Raw genomic sequence first — 19,957 nt, forward strand, 5'->3', positions numbered from 1 at the left:
AAGTTATTGAATAACCTTCTCCTAATGGCCCAGTAAGTAATGTAGTCAGCAAGGTCAGTGTCTGCATGCTAAGAAGTAAAACTAATTTTAAAAGGAGTCAGGGTTCTCATTCTTTGGCTCTCCATTAAGTGCATATATGTGAGTGTCAGTTAGGGAGAAGATGAGCCTTGGCTATAATGCTTTCAGCATCTCAGTAATAACTACGTTTGCCTCAGTGATAACATTCCTCTTTATGCATCAGAAAGTTTTGGGTCCAAGAACCATTCCAGGACTTGAGTGCATTATTTATATTGACACACCAGATTAGTTCTGGGGAAATTGCTGTATTATCAGAGGTTTTTCAGATAAGATGTTACATCAAAACCTCATTAGCCTTTCAGATAGGCCTAACAGGTCACTTCTGAAATCCATTAGTTTCCATGCATAATACTCAGAGAAGCTAGCATTTTCCTGAATAGCCATCTTTTGTTATGCCTAATATGAGATACAACACACAATGTTAAAGACAAAATATTTCTTACTGGATAAGTGCTGCTCGTTCAAAGTACTGAATAGCTTTTTCACAGAACTGTGTGTCAATATAGTAGGCTCCAAGCCATTCAATGCCCTCGATATTCGATGGGAAGTATCTAAATGACTGACAAAAATAACAATAAACAAAGCAAGCGGTTAGCTAGATAGCATCACATGTTCATTTAAAGTTTATCTAATTTGCTTCCCACCAAGATTTTTGTTTAATTCTCTCAACATCACAAGCTTATTTTATTTTTTTTATTCTTTGTTGGGATGTGGGCATTGCTGGCAAGGCCAACATTTGTTGCCGATCTCTAAGTGCCATCAACTGGGTGGCTTACCAGGCCATTTCAGAGGGCAGATAAGAGTCAACCACATTGCTATGGGTCTGAAGTCACTTGTAGGCCAGGCCAGGTAAGGGCAGCAGATTTTCTTCCCTCCGTGAACCAGATGGGCTTTCACAACGATTGATAGTTTCATGATCAGCATTACTGATATGAGCTTTCAATTCCAGATTTACTAATTCATTAAATTTAAATTCCACCAGTGGTGGGATTTGAGCCTATGTCCCCAGAACATTAACCTGGGTCTCTGAATTACTAGTCCAGTAACATTACCACTAAACCACCATCTCCTCCATGAATGCAGATTGTTACAGCTTTAAAACCACACTACTTAATTACCAACATAATGTACTGTACAAAATTAACATTTCCCCAAAAAGTATTCACAAAGCACGCTAAACTAAATGTCAAGCATGTTTCAAAGAACATATAGGGAGGATAAAGGTTTCTACCTACTAAGTTACAAGGCTGCAATGCAATCTAAGGGATCAGATGACACAATAAAAGAAAAGTAGTTTATTTTCAATTAAGTCTTAAGATCTGTTAACAGCCTTGAATTCACTGAAAGACATCAATCGTTTGGCAATAATACACTTGGGGCACTAAAGAGGTCAGCTCTATTACTGCAAAGCATCCATGCTTTTTGAGCCCAGGCTGGAGACCCCATTCCACATTTTGCGGATGAGGTCATTTGTATTGTCAGGGCAGGCTGTTGGCACTTAAAGAGCTACATCAGCAACGTCTTTCACAACTGGCCCTTGTAAGGCAGAATGGCCGAAGGTTGCTGTATATATGTTTGGTTTCCTTCGTAATTCTTTTTCTTATTGTTGTTGTGCCACACTTCCAGTTTCTGGCTTAAGATATGTTCATTTTAAGATTCAGAATGTGAAGGAATATTCAATTTATATATAAAACTGCAGTATTACCAGGATTATTTTTTTAAGCCCAACTAATCCAGTTGACTGGAAAGTAGAGAAGATATATCAAGTTCATCATAACTGTTGCAATATTATTCCATTTAATTAGGTTTCCACTTTTATCTTAATTATAAAATGTATCAAAAACTTAATCACAAACATTTTTAAAGGTCATCTTAGAATATTTTTTAAACAGAGAACTGGGAACAGATCAAAACAAGGTAGAGGAAGGGCTGTGGGTAAGAACAAACTGTCGGTCAGAGTTTTCCTTAGAAGAGACAATGCGAGGTTTTATAAGATGGTTATGTTTAACTTGTCTCTTTTAATTTAAAGGAAAAAAGAATGTCCTGGAAAAGGGGTATGGTGTTAAGTTGTATTGAATTTTGCCCAGCAACAGGCCTAGTGATGGTTACCAGAGGACAGGGAGCCCAGGTTAAGACTTATTGAACCCATATACTATATTTCACAATGAAAGAGGTAGCTGTGTTGTGTTGGGTACACTTACAAACTCCCAGGCAGTTTGATTTAAAAAGCCCTGGACACCGAAAGAGAGAGACGAGAGAAAGCCCTACACAAGAGCTGCAGTCTGAAGAGGGAAACAGACTGTTTTCTCTGTTAGCTACAAGGCAGAATGCTATGGAAAGCTTGTCCACTTGTTGAAGGGGAGGAACCTGCCGTTAGTTAAGGACGTTGGAAAATATTCCCTGGTAAGGCCGGGAGAAGAAATCACTGGAGTGGGCTTTACTGCTGAAAATTGGCTAAGGAGCTCTCAGAGGACTGAGGAAGGGGACTTGAGACAGTCAATGGATGTTACAACTCAGCAAAACGGGGAGAAGTAAACCTATTTGGAACTGAGAGTGACTGTGGACTGTTTCCTGTAAAGGCTGCAATTTTGTAGAAAGCATGCTGTAAAGTATATACAGTGTGTGGCAATGGGGTTATTGGTGACAATGAGACATTAATGAAGGTTATCTTTTCTGCAGTTTACAGTATTAGTTACCCACTAAGTAATGCTTATTTGAGATTGCTTTTAGTATGCTTGTTACAGTAAAAGTCTTAAAACTTGAAATCTTCTCATGCAATTCCTTTAAATTAGTCACTATCTTTTTTAAAATGATTGGTTTCTAAGGGGATCATAACAGTGATAGCAAGGTGAAGTGGCTTTAGGAGAGAATTTCGGAGAACAGTAATGACAGCAATTTACGAAATGTTGTTATACTCACATTGCAAGCTGTGAACAAGGATGCTGGTTGATTAGTTAAATCTCCCTCATTTTCTCTTTTCCTGCACAATTATCTAATAATCTGCATTCACTATCACTGAACTTCCATGTGGTTCTCCCAATCTGCTGCCATAACTTCGGTGAAAGACTGGTAGAAACCCTGGAAAAGGGATCTTTTCTCTAGGGGAGTCCACACAATTCTACGCTGGTTATTTCTAGCAAGGGAGGAGGGATGCTTTGTTTGGAGCAGAACCTTGGTAAGTCCTAAACATGGACTTCTGCCATCAGAGGGAGTCAGGGCAAGAAGCATAAGCCCTCTACAGAGAAAACCTGCTTCCTCAATTAGATCTGGTGAGGTGGATGTCAGTATACCCACTGAGATGAGGCATTGTGTAGTCTACTGAAGGGCACACATGGGCTCCACCAGTGGGGTTTAGTTCATTTTTGTGAAAAGATCAGTATTTAATATTTTTATCAGCCCTTTGTAAGGGAGCAGAAACATAACTTCTCAAGGCGATGGTGAGGGTCGGGGAAAAGAACAGGCCATGGGGAGGAAGTGGCGTAGTGGTATTGTCACTGGACTGTTAATCCAGAGACCCAGGGTAATGTTCTGGGGATAAAAGCAAAATACTGTGGATGCTGGAAATCTGAAACAAAAATAACAATAAAAATAGCTGGAAAAACTCAGCAGGTCTGACAGCATCTGCGGAGAGGAATACAGTTAACATTTCGAGTCCGTATGACTCCATCAGAACTGTCATATGGACTCGAAACTTTAACTGTATTTCTCTCCGCAGATGCTCCCCCTCTGGGGAGCTGGGTTCAAATTCTATCACAGCAGAATTCAATAAAAATCTGTAATTAAAAGGCTAATGATTATCATGAAACCATTGTTGATTGTTGTAAAAATCCCTCCAGTTCGCTAATGTCCTTTAGGTAAGGAAATCTTCCATCCTCACCTGTTCTGGCCTACATGACTCCAGATCTGCAGTAAACTCTTAAACACCCTCTGAAATGGCATAGTCTGGTCTAGCAAGCCACTCAGTTATATAAAACCACTAAAAAGTCAATAAAAAGGAATGAAACCGAATGGACCACCCAGCATCGACTGAGGCACCAGAAACAACAATAGCAAACCCAGCCCTGCTGACCCTGCAAAGTCCTCCTTACTAACATCTGGGGTCTTGTGCCAAAATTAGGAGAGCTGCCGCACAAATAGTCAAGCAATAGCCTGACATAGTCATATTCACAAAATCATAACCTTACAGATCATCTCCCAGACACCACCATCATTGTCCCACCGGCAGGACAGACCCAGCAGAAGTGGTGACACAATGGTTTACAATAGGGAGTTGCCCTGGGAGTCCTCAACATCAACTCTGGCCCCAATGAAGTCTCACTGCAGCAGGTCAAACCAGGGCAAGGAAATCTCCTGCTGATTACACCCCCTCAGCTGATTAATCAGTGCTTCTCCATGTTGAACACCACTTGGAGGGAGGACTGAGTGTGGCAAGGACGCAGAATGTACTCTGGGTGGAGGACTTCAATGTCCATCACCAAGAGTGGCTCAGTAGCATCACACCAACCTGGCAGAGTCCTAAAGGACAAAGCTGCTAGACTGGGTCTGCGGCAGGTGGTGAGGGAACCAACAAAAGGGAAAAATATACTTGACCTCATCCTCATCAACCTGCCGGCCGCAAATGCACCTCTCCATGACAGTATTGGTAGGAGTGACCACCGCACAGTCCTTGTGGAGACAAAGTCCCATCTTCACATTGGGGATACCCTTCATCATGTTGAGTGACACTACCACCGTGCGAAATGGGATAGATTTTGAACAGATCTAGCACGCAAGACAGGGCAGCCATGAAGCACTGTGGGCCATTGGCAGCAGCAGGGATATACTCAACCACAATCTGTGACCTCATGGCCTGGTATGTTCCCCACTCTACCATTACCACCAAGCCAGGGGATTAATCCTGGTTCAATGAAGAGTGCAGGAGGGCATGCCAGGAGCAGAACCAGGCATACCTAAAAATGAGGTGCCAACCTGGTGAAGATACAATATAGGACTACATGCGTGCCAAACAATATAAGCAGTAAATGATAAACAGTAAGTAATAAACAGAGCTAAGAAATTCCACAACCAATGGTTCAGATCTCAGCTCTGCAGTCCTGCCACATGAATGGTGGTGGACAATTAAACCTGGAGGAGGAGGCTCCACAAATATCTCCAACCTCAATGATAGAGGAGTCCAGCAAAAGAGAAGGCTGAAGCATTCCCAACAATCTTCAGCCAGAAGTGCCGATTAGATGATCCATTTTGGCCTCCTCCGGAGGTCCCCAGCATCACAGACACCAGTCTTCAGCCAATTCTATTCATTTCACGTGATATCAAGTTACAGCTGAAGGCACTGCATACTGCAAAGGCTAGGGGCTTTGACAATATTCCAGCAATAGTTCTGAAGACTTTTGATCCAAAACTTGCCAGGCCCCTAGCCAAGCTGTTCCAGTATAGCTACAAAACTGGAATCCACCTGGCAATGTGGAAAATTGCCCAGGTATGTCCTGTCAACAAAAAGCAGGACAAATCCAACCCGGACAATTCCTGCCCCATCAGTCTACTCTTGATCATTGGTAAAGTGATGGAAGAGGTTATCAACACTGCTATCAAGTGGCACTTACTTAACATAAACCTGTTCAGGGCCACTCATCTTTGAACCAAAACTGTAATGAGGTCCAAACATAGGCAAAAGAGCTGAACTCCAGAGGTGCGGTGAGAATGACTGCCTTTGACATCAAGGCAGCATTTGATCACGTGTGGCTCAAGGAGCCCTGGCAAAGGGAATCGGGGGAGGAAACTCTCCGCTGGTTGGAGTCATACCCAGCACGAAGGAAGATAGTTGTGGTTTGAGGTCAATCAACTCATCTCCAGGACATCGCTGCAGGAGCACCTTCAGCTGCTTCATCAATGACCCTCCTTCCATCACAAGTTCAGAAGTGGGGATGTTCACTGATGATTGCACAATGTTCAGCACTATTTGCAATTCCTCAGATACTGAAGCAGTTCATGTGCAAGTGCAGCAAGACCAGGACAATATCCAGGCTTGGGCTGACAAGTGACAAATATTTGCACCGCACAAGTGCCAGGCAATGACCATCTTCAACAAGGCAAAATCTAACCATTGCCCCTTGATGTTCAATGGCATTACCATCACTGAATCCCCCACTATCAACATCCTGGGGGTTACCATTGACCAGAAATTGAACTGGGCTAGCCATATAAATACTGTGGCTACAAGAGCAAGTCAGAGGCTAGGGATCCTGCAAAGAGTAACTCACCCTGACTCGCCAAAGCCTGTCCACCATCTACACGGCACAAGTCAGGAGTGTGATGAAATACTCTCCACTTGCCTGGATGAGTGCAATTCCAACAACACTCAAGAAGCTTAACACCATCCAGGGACAAGCAGTCCCCTCAATTGGCACCCCTTCCATAAACATTCACCCCCTCCACCACGGACGAACAGTGGCAGCAATGTGTACCATCTACAAGATGCACTGCAGAAACTCACCAAGGCTCCTTCACCAGCATCTTCCAAACCCACGACCACTACCATCTAGAAGAACAAGAGCAGCAGGTACGTGAGAACACCACCACCTGGAAGTTCTCCTCCAAGCCACACACCATCCTGACTTGGAAACATATTGCCGTTCCTTCACTGTCACTGGGTCAAAATTCTGGAACTCCTTCCTTAACAGCACTTTGGATGCACCCACACCACAGGGACTGCAGTGGTTCAAGGCAGCAGCTCACCACCACCTTTTCAAGGGAAATTAGGGATGGGCAATAAATACTGGCCTAGCCACCAAAGCCAACAACCTGTAAGTGAATAAAAACAAAACCTTCCCAGATGGAAACAGGCACCAAAGTCTGAATGGGCTGGTGAACCTCCACTGTGACACAGGTATTTTCATGGTTAATTTTTTTTAGATTCATTTTTATTCATCCCCAGGATATAGATAGTTGGGGATTCAGTGATGGTAATGCCATTGAACATCAAGGGGCAATGGTTAGATTCTCTTTTGTTGGAGGTGGTCATTGCCTGGCACTTGTATGGCACAAATGCCACTTGTCAGCCCAAGCCTAGATATTGTCCAGGTCTTGCTGTATTTGCACATGGACTGCTTCAGTATCTGAGGAGTCATGAATGGTGCTGAACATTGCACAACCAGCAGCAAACATCCCCACTTCTGACTTTTTGATGGAAGGAAGGTCATTGATGAAGCAGCTGAAGATGGTTGGCCTGGGACACTACCCTGAGGAACTACTGCTGCGATGTACTGGAGATGAGATGACTGACCCCCAACAACCTCAACCATCTTCCTTTGTGCTAGGTATGACTCCAACCAGTTTTCCCCCTGTTTTGCTAGGCTCCTTGATACCACATTCGGTCAAATGTAGCTTTAATATCAAGGGCAGTCATTCTCACCTCACCAGTTCAGCTCTTTTGTCCATGTTTCAAACAAGGCTATAATGAGGTCAGGAGCTGAGTGGCCCTGGCAGAACCCAAGCTTTGCAAGGTCGACAGGGCTGAGTTTGCAGTTAAATTCAAATTCCTCCATCTGCCATGGTGGGATTTGAACCCAGGTCCCCAAATCATTACTTTGGATTACTAGTCCATAGAGAATACCATTACGCTATCGCCTTTCCTGTGATCCTGCATAGTCTGGCAGGGTCAGTGTTAGAGGGCATTACTGGCCATGACCTTAACTGCTGGTGTCACATACCCTGAATGATTTTGAGACCCATACTGTTATCTTGATCATTCAATGACACCACTAGTTTAATAACTGGTTATAAAAAGTCCCGAGACTAGCTAGGTTATGTTTTTCATTGCTGGTTAAATACCTCATAATAGTACTGGAAGGCCTGGGACTTGTCTCCCTCATTGTCGTACAGGTCCCCTAATTTAGCAAGTGCCTGTGGGTCAGTAGGGGCAACGCTAATCAACTGCATGAGCCATTCAATGGCTTGGGCAAGATCTTCCAACATTTCATATCTCAAACAATGGAAGTCAAGGATCAGATTTTCTTTCAAAGTCAGAATGTCTACCGTCATATGCGGATATTTTTCCAGTAACAATAATATGATAGCAGGTGTCATGTTCCAGTATATTATGAACTTCCAGTCAATACTTCAAACATTTTGAACACAAATAGTGTATTAAAATGGCTTCTGGGCTCCAGATAGTCCAGCAAATACCTAATTAAATATGGACATTCACAGCCGTTCAGAGAATTCACATGTCCCTTTAAGGATGGATCATCAACAAAAGACCTATTGCCTCCCAGCTGGACAAAATAAACATTAAAACTCCATGTCTATTAGATGAATGTGCAAGGATTTCCATTGACCATCCTTTGCACAGTTTTGGTCACTTATCCAAACTAGACAGGGCAAATTTAAAAGTGTCAAATGACAACACAGGGGGTGTAATCAATATACACCATCCCTTTTTTAGAAAAAAGAACTTCGAACTTGTACAAGTCACATGGTGAGGAAGTCATTTTGTAGTCTACTTTAAAAATTCAGCAAGAAGGTGCTCAGAGTCAGAGATCGAAGAGACAACCATCAAACCAGTGAGTGTCATCTAAGCAGCCAAGGAATAAACAGCAATCTCTTGAAAGTGAGAGAAGAATTCCTCCCGACTCACTTCAACTTTTAGTTCACCTGAGAACCAAACCTCTTCGACACTTGAATATAAGAAACTTCACAGCTTACTGAAAATCCTCTGCTTTATAAGACCTTCACTTCAACCAAGGCATTAACTCATCTATGAAACTATAGGCCTGTCACAAAAGAGACTGAGACAATAATAAATTGTAATTTTATTGTTTTTTTCCCTCTTTTGTATCTAACCTTTGCATGAATGATAACGTGGGTGAGTCAAGTGAGTGAGATTCTGGTTTTTAAATCTCCCGGGGAAGTATGTGTTAATAAAGAACCTCCCTTATTTTTAAATTCACAAAAAGCTTGCTGCTGCAATTATTTAAATTGTGGAAATTGTTCTGAGGGTAAGAAAACACACACTCCATCCATACAAAACACATAAATCGGGGACAGTAAGAAAACATAAATTCTGACCGTAACACAGGGTTAAATTCCAATATAACATAGAATTCGTGGACAACAATCTGGATGCTGCAATAAAATAATCTTCAAGCTGTTGTCATAATTATCTGCATTTTTACATACAAGTAGCAATTGAGAATGAACAGCACAACAAGTAAATAATCAACAAGCAAAATGCAAAGAGTAGTAAATACTAAGAATCTAAAAATACCAGAAAATGCTGGAAACAGTCAGCAGTCAGTAAGCAGGAAGATCAGTGAGACAGAAGGATTGGGCAACTGAGGTCACAGTTTATAAAGAGACAGCCATGGGCTGTTCACAGAATACAAAGTGAGGCATAATCTGAGTTTATTCAAGGGAGATGAGAGTCAGGAGTACCTGCAGAAGAGTAGCTTGGCAGAGATGAAGTAAGAGTTACTTCTTCTCCGCCATCCTGCTCTTCTGCAGATATGAGGAGAAATGGCAAGTTAATGTTTCACACGTAACCCTTCATCAGAACTGAAAAAAAGTTTAAGATAAACAAAATAAAAGGGGCGGAGTGGCAACACATCCTTCCCACATTGCTAGCAGTTCCTGCTACAAAGAAAATGAGTGTTAAAATCTGCCACCATCTTTAATTTCTCCTTTCTTGGGTACTTATCCTCAAATTATGACTTCTTCTCTGCCATCCTATTCTCCTAAACATATTCTTCACTCAAATCCACCTTGAATAGGCACTGAATAATTCTTTGTGCTTTTCTTGGCATTCTGCAAAGTGCCCATTGAGCAATACATTGCTGCTACTTTATAAGCAGCAACCTCAATTGCTCCACTCTTCTCCCACATTTACCTACCTGCCCAACTCACTCATGTAGGAGTAAGCTCACCAACTTCCATCTTATCCAACTCACTCCACTCACCACCACCTTCTTGGAAACTATCAATCATCACCAGTCATTGCATTTCCTGAAGAATACCCATTCATTCATAAGGCTTTGCCGTGCACAACATTATTGTAGATGATTGCAAAAACATGCTGCTTTTGTTTGAAACTTGGTTCACTGGTGGCAACACCTTTCCCCTTATTGTTTTCCCCCTTGGCTCTATGGTTCAGTTTCACACTAAAGGTGCTTGCCTCATCCCTCAAGCCGAATAATTCCTTGGTGCTGCTGGATACGGAAGGTCTGGGCGACGTCTCGAAGGGTGATCAGAAAAATGACTGCTTGATCTGTGCTCTTGCCGTACTTCTGAGCAGTACCCTTGTCTACAACAGTATGGGTACAATCGATCAATATGCCCTAGAAAAACTGTATTTTGTCACCGAGCTGACTGAGCTCATTAAAGTTAAAGCGAGCGACGATTTCCATGCCTCATTATACTTTCCACCACATGTCACAACCTGTTATGCTTTAAGTCACTAAGACCCACACTCTCAAATTCCCTCCCTAAATTCCTCCAGTTCTTCACCTCCCTCTATTTTAAAAGCCCTCGTTCAAATCTACCTTTTTTGTTGGTGTGAAAAAGATGGCAAAAATGATTTGACAAATATACAGGCTGGTAGGATAAAATGTGAGAACAAGGGGTATTAATCACAGTCAGTGTGGAGACAGGATTAAAATAGGAGCATGGGAAATGGTAAAGGTTTTTTTAGTTCCAGGTTCACTATTTTATCTTTGTGATGCACAGTTTATGAACTCTTTAGGGCATAGTTCCATCCTGCTTCCTTCTTCCTGTTAACATTTTTGAACTCACCAGCTACTATGAACTCAAATGGTTCAATTACCTCTCAAGGACACAAGAAATAGGAACAGGAATAGATCATATAGCCCATAGAGTCTGCTCTGCCATTCAATATGATCATTGCTGATCTTGGGCTTCAACCCCACTTTCCCACTCCCCATAATCCCTCGATTCCCTGACAGACCAAAAATCTGTCTCGTTCAGCCTTAAATATATTCAAAAAATGGAGCAGCCACAACCCTCTAGGGTAGAGAATTTACAACCCTTTGACTGAAGTAATTCTTCTTCATCTCAGTCCTAAATGATCTGTCCCTTATCCTGAGACTGTGCCCCATGTTTTACATTCCCTGACCAGCGGAAACAATCTCTCAACTTCTGCCCACCAAGCCCCTTCAGAATCATGCATGTTTCAATGAGATAGTTTCTCATTCTTCTAAACTTCAGAGAATATAAACCCAATTTACTTAGCCTCTCATCATAGGAGAACCCTTTCATTCCAAGGATCAACTTAGTAAACCTCCAATGCAAGTATATCCTTCTAAAATATGGAGACCAAAACTGCACATTGTATTAAAGATGTGGTCTCTCTAAAGCAACAAGACTTCTTTATTCCTGTACTCCAATCCCCTTGCAATTAAGGCCAACATGTCAGTTGCCTTCCTAATTGCTTGCAGTACCTGCATGCTAACTTTCTACCTTCCTTGTATCATCACTTCAAATTGTCTCTGAACCTCAACATTTACAAGTTTCACATCTTTTAAAAAATATTCTGCTTTTGCATTCTTATGACGAAAGTAAATAACCACACTCCCCCATATCATACTCCATCGGCGACCTTGTTGTCCATTCACTTAACCTGTCTATGCCTTCTTGCAGCCTCTGTCCTCCCCACAGCTTACCTTTCCACCTAGCTTTGTATCAGCAAACTTAGATACATTACTCTCTGTCTGTTCATTCAAATCATTAACATAGATTGTAAATAGTTAAGGCCCCAGAACTGATCCTTGCATCACTCCATTAGTTACTGCCTGCCAATTTGAAAATACCACACTTATGCCCACACTTTGTTCTCGACCATTAACCAATCCTCTATTCATTCTGATATACTACCCCAATTCCATAAGCCCTTACCTTGCCTTCTAACTTTTTGTGCCTTTTTGAAATCTAGGTATATTAGTACTACTGGTTCCCCTTTATCTATCCTACTAGTTTCATTCTCAAAACACAATGATAAATTTGTCAAACAGGATTTCCCTTTCATAAAACCATGTTGATTTGGTCTAATCATTCTATACTTTTCTATTTGCATTGTTAAGACTTCCTTAATAATATATTCCTGCATTTTCCCAACTACTGATGTTAAGCTAACTGGTCTGTAGTTCCCTGTTTTCTCTCTCCTTCCTTTCTTGAAAAACAGTGTTACATTTGCCAACTTCCAATCTGATGGGACTGTTCCTGTATCTAAGGAATTTTTGGAAAACATAGCCAGGCACATCCACTATCTCTTTTAGAATCCTAAGGTGTAGGCCATAAAGTCCCAGGGATGTGTCAGATTTTAGTCCTGTAAGTTTCTCCAATATTTTTTCTCTGCTGACATTAATTATCTTAATTCCCTTACTCTTTTTAGCCCCTAGGTTACACTCTATTTCTGGAATGCAACTTGTGACTTCTACTGTGAAAACAGACACAAAATATATATTCAATGCCTCTGTCCATTTCCCATGATAATTTCTCCTGTCTCTGCTCCTAAGGGACCAATGTTTACTTAAACTATTCTCTTCCTTTTTATATACGTATAAAAGTTCTTACAATCTGTTTTTATATTTCTGGCTAGTTTACTCTTATTCTATTTTTTCCCTATCAACCAACCCTTCGTTGGTTTCTCAAACACTCCCAAATCCTCAGACTTGCTACTGTTCTTTGCAGCATTATAAGCCTCTTCCTTTAATCCAATACTCTCTTTAACTTTGAGTGAGGCACAGATGAGTGTTTCATAATGAGCTTTTGCTTTTGAATAGAATATATTTTTATTGAACATTTTGAATTGTTTACTTAAATGTTTCCCACAGTCCATTTGCAGCCATACCATTTAGTCTATTTACCCAATCAACCTTAGTAGGTCTTCCCCTTAGCTTTAAGTTTAAGATTCTTGATTGCGATTGGAATATGTCACTTTCAAACTTAACATGGAATTCAATGGTATTATGATCATTATTTCACAGTGGGGATCTTTTATTATGACATTATTAATCAACCCAGCTTCAATGCACCATATTAGATCTGAACTAGCTTCATCCGGAGTCAGATCCACAAAGTATTGATCCAGGTAACTATCACAAAAACATTCCACAAACTCATCTTCTGGAGCACCCTTACCAATTTGATTATCCTGGTCTATATGAGGATTGAAGTCCCTATAATTATGCAGGGCTAGGGCTTGCTTGGGGAAGGCAAGAGAAAAGACTGCAGGGTGAGGGCTGTACTAAGGAAGGGGGTTATCCCAGGGTTTGTGTGGAAGCACAAGTTGATCTGTACAAGTGGCCTCAAGATGGTGAGGGCTGAGGAGGCAGTTTCCAAAGCAGATGAGGCCAGATGGAGATGTGAGGGTGAGTGTGAAAGAGTGAGTGGTGATGTCCCTGAGCTGGCAGTGAGTGAGATGCCAGTGAATGTATGATGGGCTTGATTGTGAGAGTTTAGAGTGTTGAGATGATTGCCTCACCCTGGCAGCATGGATGAGATCACTCATCCTCTAGCTGTATCGAGTGGCCAACCTCACCTGTGCAGTATTGCCACTGATCACCACTGCCATTGCTTACTAAGTCATTATGAGTGGTAATATTGCTACCCCTCCTGCAGCCAGAGTAGGGGTAGAGGACATCACGGTGGGCCAGCACAGTGTCCAAAAGGTGCTTGAGGGAAGCATCACTAAACCTGCAGTCTTCTTGCTTTTCGGGGCCAAGTCTTATTTGCAGCAGTCCTGGACTGGGGGCACTGAGAGATGTGCATGCAGCTGTACTTTAAACGTGGCGCCCGGTGCAATGAAACAGCAAGGTGACAGTGTGGTCAGTGAATCAGAGCCCACTCACTTGCTATCAAAACAGCATGTTTCCCAGGAATGCATAATTAATATGGTGGGTTTGGGACAATACGTCATAAGAAGCTGCCATTGCGGCCAGCAAGTAAAACTCTATTTTATCCACCCGCTACCGCACTTGTGCGAACCTGGGACAATTCCATCCATTGTCTTTGTTACAAGTTCCATAATTTCTTGTTTAATGCTCTGCCCAATGGTGTAACTACTATTAGGGGGCTATAAACTACTCCCACCAGCATTTTCTGATTCTTGCTATTCTGAATTTCCATCCATACTGATTCTACTTCATGATCTTCCGAGGCCACATCCTTTCTCACTAATCTTATGTTATCCTTTACTATCAGAGCTACCCCTCCTCCTTTGCCATTCTGTCTGTCTTTCAGAAATATTGTGTACCCTGGAATATTTATTTCCCAACCCTGATCATCTTGCAACCATGTCTCTGTACTGCTAACGCTATCTTCTAAGAAGATTTAGCTTCTTTTTTCATTCTAAACCCTTCCCTACAAGAGAAATTTGAGAAGCTCCTCTTTTTTGTCATCTTCCTATAAGTTAAAAAAGGCAGGAGCATCCAATTCAACAGCTTCAGATCAAAGATTGTACGAGCAAGCGATTGATGCATGATGTGATTGCTGTTTTTAGGATTCAAAAGGGACTAGATAATGTAGATCATGATAAGCTCCTTTATTTGGCCCAGAAAAGTAGAACCAGAGGACATAGTTTGTACTTGAAGGATGATAAATTCAAAACTAATCTGCACAAACCTTGGGCTGGGTGAGGAACCAGCCCATCAGAGCAGTTCTGCGTTCTGATTCCACCAGGTGTCAGCATCACTGATGCAATGCAATTTCCAGATGCAGATGATCCAATTGGCCCTGGGATGGGTTTGGTTCCCAATCAGCAAACCCAAGGAGTGATCAGAAGGCAGGACATAGGACTGGAGGGCCCTTTGAAAAGGTAAGCGGCAGCAATGACTGTGCCTGCCACTTGCTGCGAAAATGTCTGTGCAGGGAGCTGATCAGGATCAAGTTGGCACTGGTGGGGGCAGAAAGACATGAGTGGACCCAAAATTTAGGAAGCCTCCTGGAGGTCCTCACTGAGGCTGTGGTTGAGAAACGGGAGATTTTGTTCCCGGTCTCTGGCTGAAATCACCTCCTAGCTTTCAATTCCAGATTTTTAAAAAACTAATTGAATTTATTAATTGAGTTTACCATAGATGTTGGCTTATCATTTGATCTTTGAAGCCTCAAAAAAAATCCCTCCAAAAACTGGCATCAACTTAGACACCGAATATAAAAACTAACTGCATGACATTTTGAAATGTCGTCAGCATCCGACACAAAGAGTGAGCGTGTCTTACATCCAACGCATCTTCTCACTCAGCTTGGAACACCTGCTTGATCCTTTACAAGGTACAAGTAAAACATGCATTTGTGGAGTGAAAAATTGAGGCTGACTACCAATGTGAGTATAACATGTCATAGCTGAAAAGTGGGTGGGGGTACCATTTATATGCCGAATTGGTGCAAAAACGTGACTTCTAGACAAAAAAATTTGGGCCATCTTACATGTTGGGTCTACTGTGCCATGATTAACAGTAGATTTCGCCAGCTGCCATGCTGTGTTTTGAACACGTGTCCCCAGAGAATTACCCAAAGCCTTTGGATTGGTATCCAGTGACAATACCACGATGCCAACATTTCTCCAATGTCATGCTGTGAGAGTTGAGGGAGGGCAACCTACTCATGTATCATTCTCTCCTCATCCTGCAGGAATGAGGGCTCACAATAACTGGGAGATTGCACACACAGTATCTGGACAGAGTGTTGGACCAACACCATCTCACAGCCATGGGAGAGATAGTGTTGGATATTGATGTGGTGCCATCGAGCCTGGTCATAAACAACGGTGAGTCTGGGAGCTGAGATGAGAAGGGTCATTTGCTAGCTCTATCCTCGGGTGAAGGGTATGGAGCAGACTCCTGTCCAGTGCACACTGTGGCTAGTTTATCACTGTCATTTATGGGGTTGGTTGTGCTGATGCACCTACTAAATTGTCCGAGTTCTCAGCAACACCTTTTTCTTGTACCTCCTACAGGTTCTGCAGCCAGCGATCCACAAGAGTGGAACAGTGCATACATCGCCAGCCTACTCAGCAATGAGGGACTCCACAGAGCCTGCACCATCAGATCCACACCACCCACCATTGTAGACACAGTCACCTTGGTGGAGCCAAAATCAAGCTTAGAACGGTGAGCACAAGATGGGTAGCACATCACACATCACCATTGACCAGGAGGACAGTGAGGCACCATCAACAGTGGGCAGTTTCACATGGAGATCCTATGCTTCAAGTCTTTGGGTAGCAATGGAATTATCCAGATGTGTATGTTTGCAGAACAATTTCTCTTTTTGATGGAAGTTGAGTTTTGCAGTCATCTGCCATAAACCTAGGAGACCAGCAGTTGAGCGTGATCCTTGTGGCCATTCCAGCCTGCTGATCGCTGTGAGGCCTGGGATGGCATTGGCAGCCTCTCTCCAATTCGTAGACCCTGGCCTCCTCTGCAATGCCCCCTTAATCGTCTTTGTCTTCCTTGTCCCCATCTACCCATGAGGAAGAGTGGTGTATCAGTCTCCCCTCCTCATCCAACTCCAGGCTTCTTTGCATAGTTGTGAAGTGCAGCACTCAACAGACGATCACGTTACAGGACACACTGGCCAGCTTGTACTGCAGGGCACCACCCTAATGGTCAAGGCAGCACATCTTCAACATGCCAATGGTCAGCTCAATGCAGGTTGTGTTAGGAGATGGTTGTAGTGCCTCTGTATGTGGGTACTGGACAGTGGTCAGAAGATACCCCTTTAGGTACCTGGGTCTGCAGGATGAAGGGATAATGACAGCTGCCTGGGAACTGAGTGCAGATCTGCAAGATGCACTTCCTGTGATCATGGACCAGTTGGACATTCAGTAAGAGGGAAGTCTTTTCAGTTGAGGGATCTAGCTGGCTGGTCTGTCAGTGCCTTGATGACTATGTGGGTGCAATCAAAAGACCCTTTGGATCTGGGGAAATCCATCCATGGTGGCAAAGCCCAATTCCCTCTGGGCCTGCACTGGCCCGTCTCTCTCAAAATTATGGAGAGTGAGGACCAGGTGGGTGAGTGCAGGGGAAACTTTTCAAGGCCAGGGATGTGGAAATCTTGTCAAATTTAATAGCAGAGATTCACTGCAATTGTTTTGCTCTGTTTGCTGCTGAATGGGTAAAGCAGCAGCAGGAGGTTGTGGCTAGTAATCCTTGGGGACAGGCCCTAGCAATTTCAATCACTGGGCTGGCCAGAGATTGGGAGGTGGTGAGCTGAAGGGTGTTGGCTGCAATCATGGATCAGGCGGATGATCAGTGTTGGGGGGAATGTCGTCAATCATAACAAATGCTGGAAAGAGGCCGTGATTGGCAGCAAGGGGGTTCAAAAGCTTCCTTGAGGACCTGGCGTGTACTCCTGCATCTCCTTGCTGACAATTGTTACGACCGAGATGGGAGGAGTGCACTAACTGTCTCTAGTTCCACTAGACCACGTCCACTAGACAACATATATTTAAATGATTTCTCCAGCTAGCTATAAGGTCAAATACGTACTTTACCTATGAATTTCAGAATGACCAGTCAATGCCCAGGTTTCGTACACACACACACACACAACACATATACACACACAGACACAAAAAATACAATAGAGGAATTCTGCCAAAAGGTTAAATGTCAATGGTTCAAGAGAAAAGGATAGACGATAGAGTCCTTAAAATGGTGTCCGGGTTATATGGTTGGTCTCCCAGCACTGGTCTGCAAAACAAACAATGACTGTGGCACGACTTTTCAGGCAGACTTTGCAGAAAGCTTCCAGTCAGTCGATTTCAGAGCATAGAGTGACTTCGAAGCAGCTTCCATTCACTTTTTGCTTTCGACTGGGTCTGGAGCTTCAGGAGCTGTTGTCTTCTTTAGCCAAGCAGTTGATGATTCTTGTTTTCTCCACCAAAGCAAAACCTGCCCACCAGCTTTTAAACACAGTTTCCAGGCATGGTCTTTTTTCAATCAAAGCCATAAACCACCAGGTGACCCTTTTGTAAACAGTCCACCTGGGTCAAGAGGTTTCCAGCTTCATTAAAACTGCTTAGTTATCTTTTCTTATACAATGCTGCCTTCTCCAGGAAAAGCAGCAGAGTTTGGCAGCATCTTTTAAAAACACAAATTCTTCCAGGCTGTGCTTACTCCTTGATGTTGAGCCATTTTCCGTTATTAAAGCATTTATGGCACAATGTGTGTATAAAAACTTCTGGAACCAACAGCTCCTGCCTCCCTTTTGCTGGTGAGATTTCTCAAGCCCTGAAAAACCAGCTGGCAGCAGCTAAATTTAAATCAGGCTCTCAATCAGAAGATTGCAATCCACCATCATAAATACGACAATACACAGTGGGTTGGGGACATATTCCCTGTTGAAAGGTTTAGCCTCCCCTTCTTTGCCTGTCATGAGCCCACATTTCTGCAGGTTTGCTGCTGTTGCCTCCCCCCTCCCCCGACCCAACTTGAAGTGCAGGTCATGTCCTCTGGTTCTACTGTTCTGGACAATTTCATTTTTGTTTGTGCTATTTTGTTACACACACTTTAGCTGCTGTATTTCCCTTCATTACAATAATGATTGCACTTCAAAAAGCAGTTAATTGACTGTAAAGGCTACTGAGATATCCTGAGGTCATGAAAAGCCCTATGAAAGTGCACGTTCTTTCTTATTACATTAGGCAATGCATTTATCCACAAAATCATCAGAGAAGCTGCAATATTTCCCAAAATATTCACGCAAACATCACTTGCTGAAAATTCCTTAGCTCTTCAAATGAAGCCTCTACAACCTCAAAGTTTTGGAAAGGATACAGACTTGCAATCTGGTACATAACTTGAGCGCTGTTCCTCATGATTGCATGGAGCTTCAAGAAACAATCCAAAGCCTCCTCCAGTCTATTCAACTTCTTGTAAGTGAGACCTGGATTTAAAAAGTACAAGAATGTAAAGAAATGACAAATTAGAAAAGTGTGTTGGAGAATTATTGCATGGTACCATGGAATTGTGAGATGAAGTGGTAATGTTAGTCTTCTTGAGGAATGACAATAAATGATCTGAGGTGCCGTTTTTATCTGAACCTATCTCGTGATAAGAATTTGTACCTGCAAGCCCTCACAACATAAAGATCCTCACCATAACTGTATAATTTTTGAATGGTGCAGAGTAAGCACCATATAATTTTCTGCAGAGAGGGAGAATCATGCATGGATCACTTACAGCCACCTCTTAGAGATAATTTACAGCTGCATGAGTGGAACTCTGAAAGCAAATTGCCTTCCCTTCCCACTGGGGAAGGATGAGCCATGACAGAGATGACCCAGTGCTGAAAAGAGAAGGAAAAAGAAATCAAGTTCTATTCTCAAAATTACATCATCACGTTATAGCCATCATAGCCAGTGATAATGGATGATTGAGAATTCTACAAGGCTGGCACTCTGATTTTCACTCCGCGAACGTGTGGAAGCATCAGCCATCCACTTCCATTTATTTTATTACTGGAGGAAATTGTGGGACCAAACTTGCATCCTACTGCTTTGTGCACCCCTAGCCAAACACTCTGTGTTGCTCAATTGTCTAATATGAAAATTTGTTGACATTTATAGTCTTATATAGTGTCATTGTCAGCATCCTTCTACTGCATTAGAGTCATAGAGGTCTACATCACAGAAAAAGGCCCTTCAGCCAATCGAGTCTATGCCGGTCAAACAAGTAACTAACTATTCTAATCCCATTTTCCAGCACAAGGCCCATATCCTTGTATGCCACGGCATTGCAAGTGCACATCCAAATACTTCTTAAATGCTTTGTGGTTTTCTGCCTCTACCACCCTTTCAGGCAGTGAGTTCCAGATTCCCACCACCGTCTGGGTGAAAAAAATTCTTCCTCACATCCCCTCTAAACCT

General features: G+C 42.6%; 1 protein-coding gene across 1 annotated transcript in view; it reads right to left on the bottom strand.

The window, feature by feature from the left end:
• ift88 (intraflagellar transport 88 homolog) overlaps window positions 1-19,957 on the bottom strand; it is a 137,989-nt gene that overhangs the window by 35,099 nt on the left and 82,933 nt on the right. Inside the window, exons 18-20 of the mRNA XM_041199430.1 lie at window positions 18,867-18,975; window positions 7,909-8,059; window positions 522-637 (exon numbers count right to left, since the gene is read on the bottom strand). Of these exons, the coding sequence (XP_041055364.1) occupies window positions 522-637; window positions 7,909-8,059; window positions 18,867-18,975 (376 nt within the window). The remainder of the gene's footprint in view (window positions 1-521; window positions 638-7,908; window positions 8,060-18,866; window positions 18,976-19,957) is intronic.

This window comes from Carcharodon carcharias, chromosome 11 (genome assembly GCF_017639515.1).
Source record: "Carcharodon carcharias isolate sCarCar2 chromosome 11, sCarCar2.pri, whole genome shotgun sequence".
NCBI lineage: Eukaryota > Metazoa > Chordata > Chondrichthyes > Lamniformes > Lamnidae > Carcharodon > Carcharodon carcharias.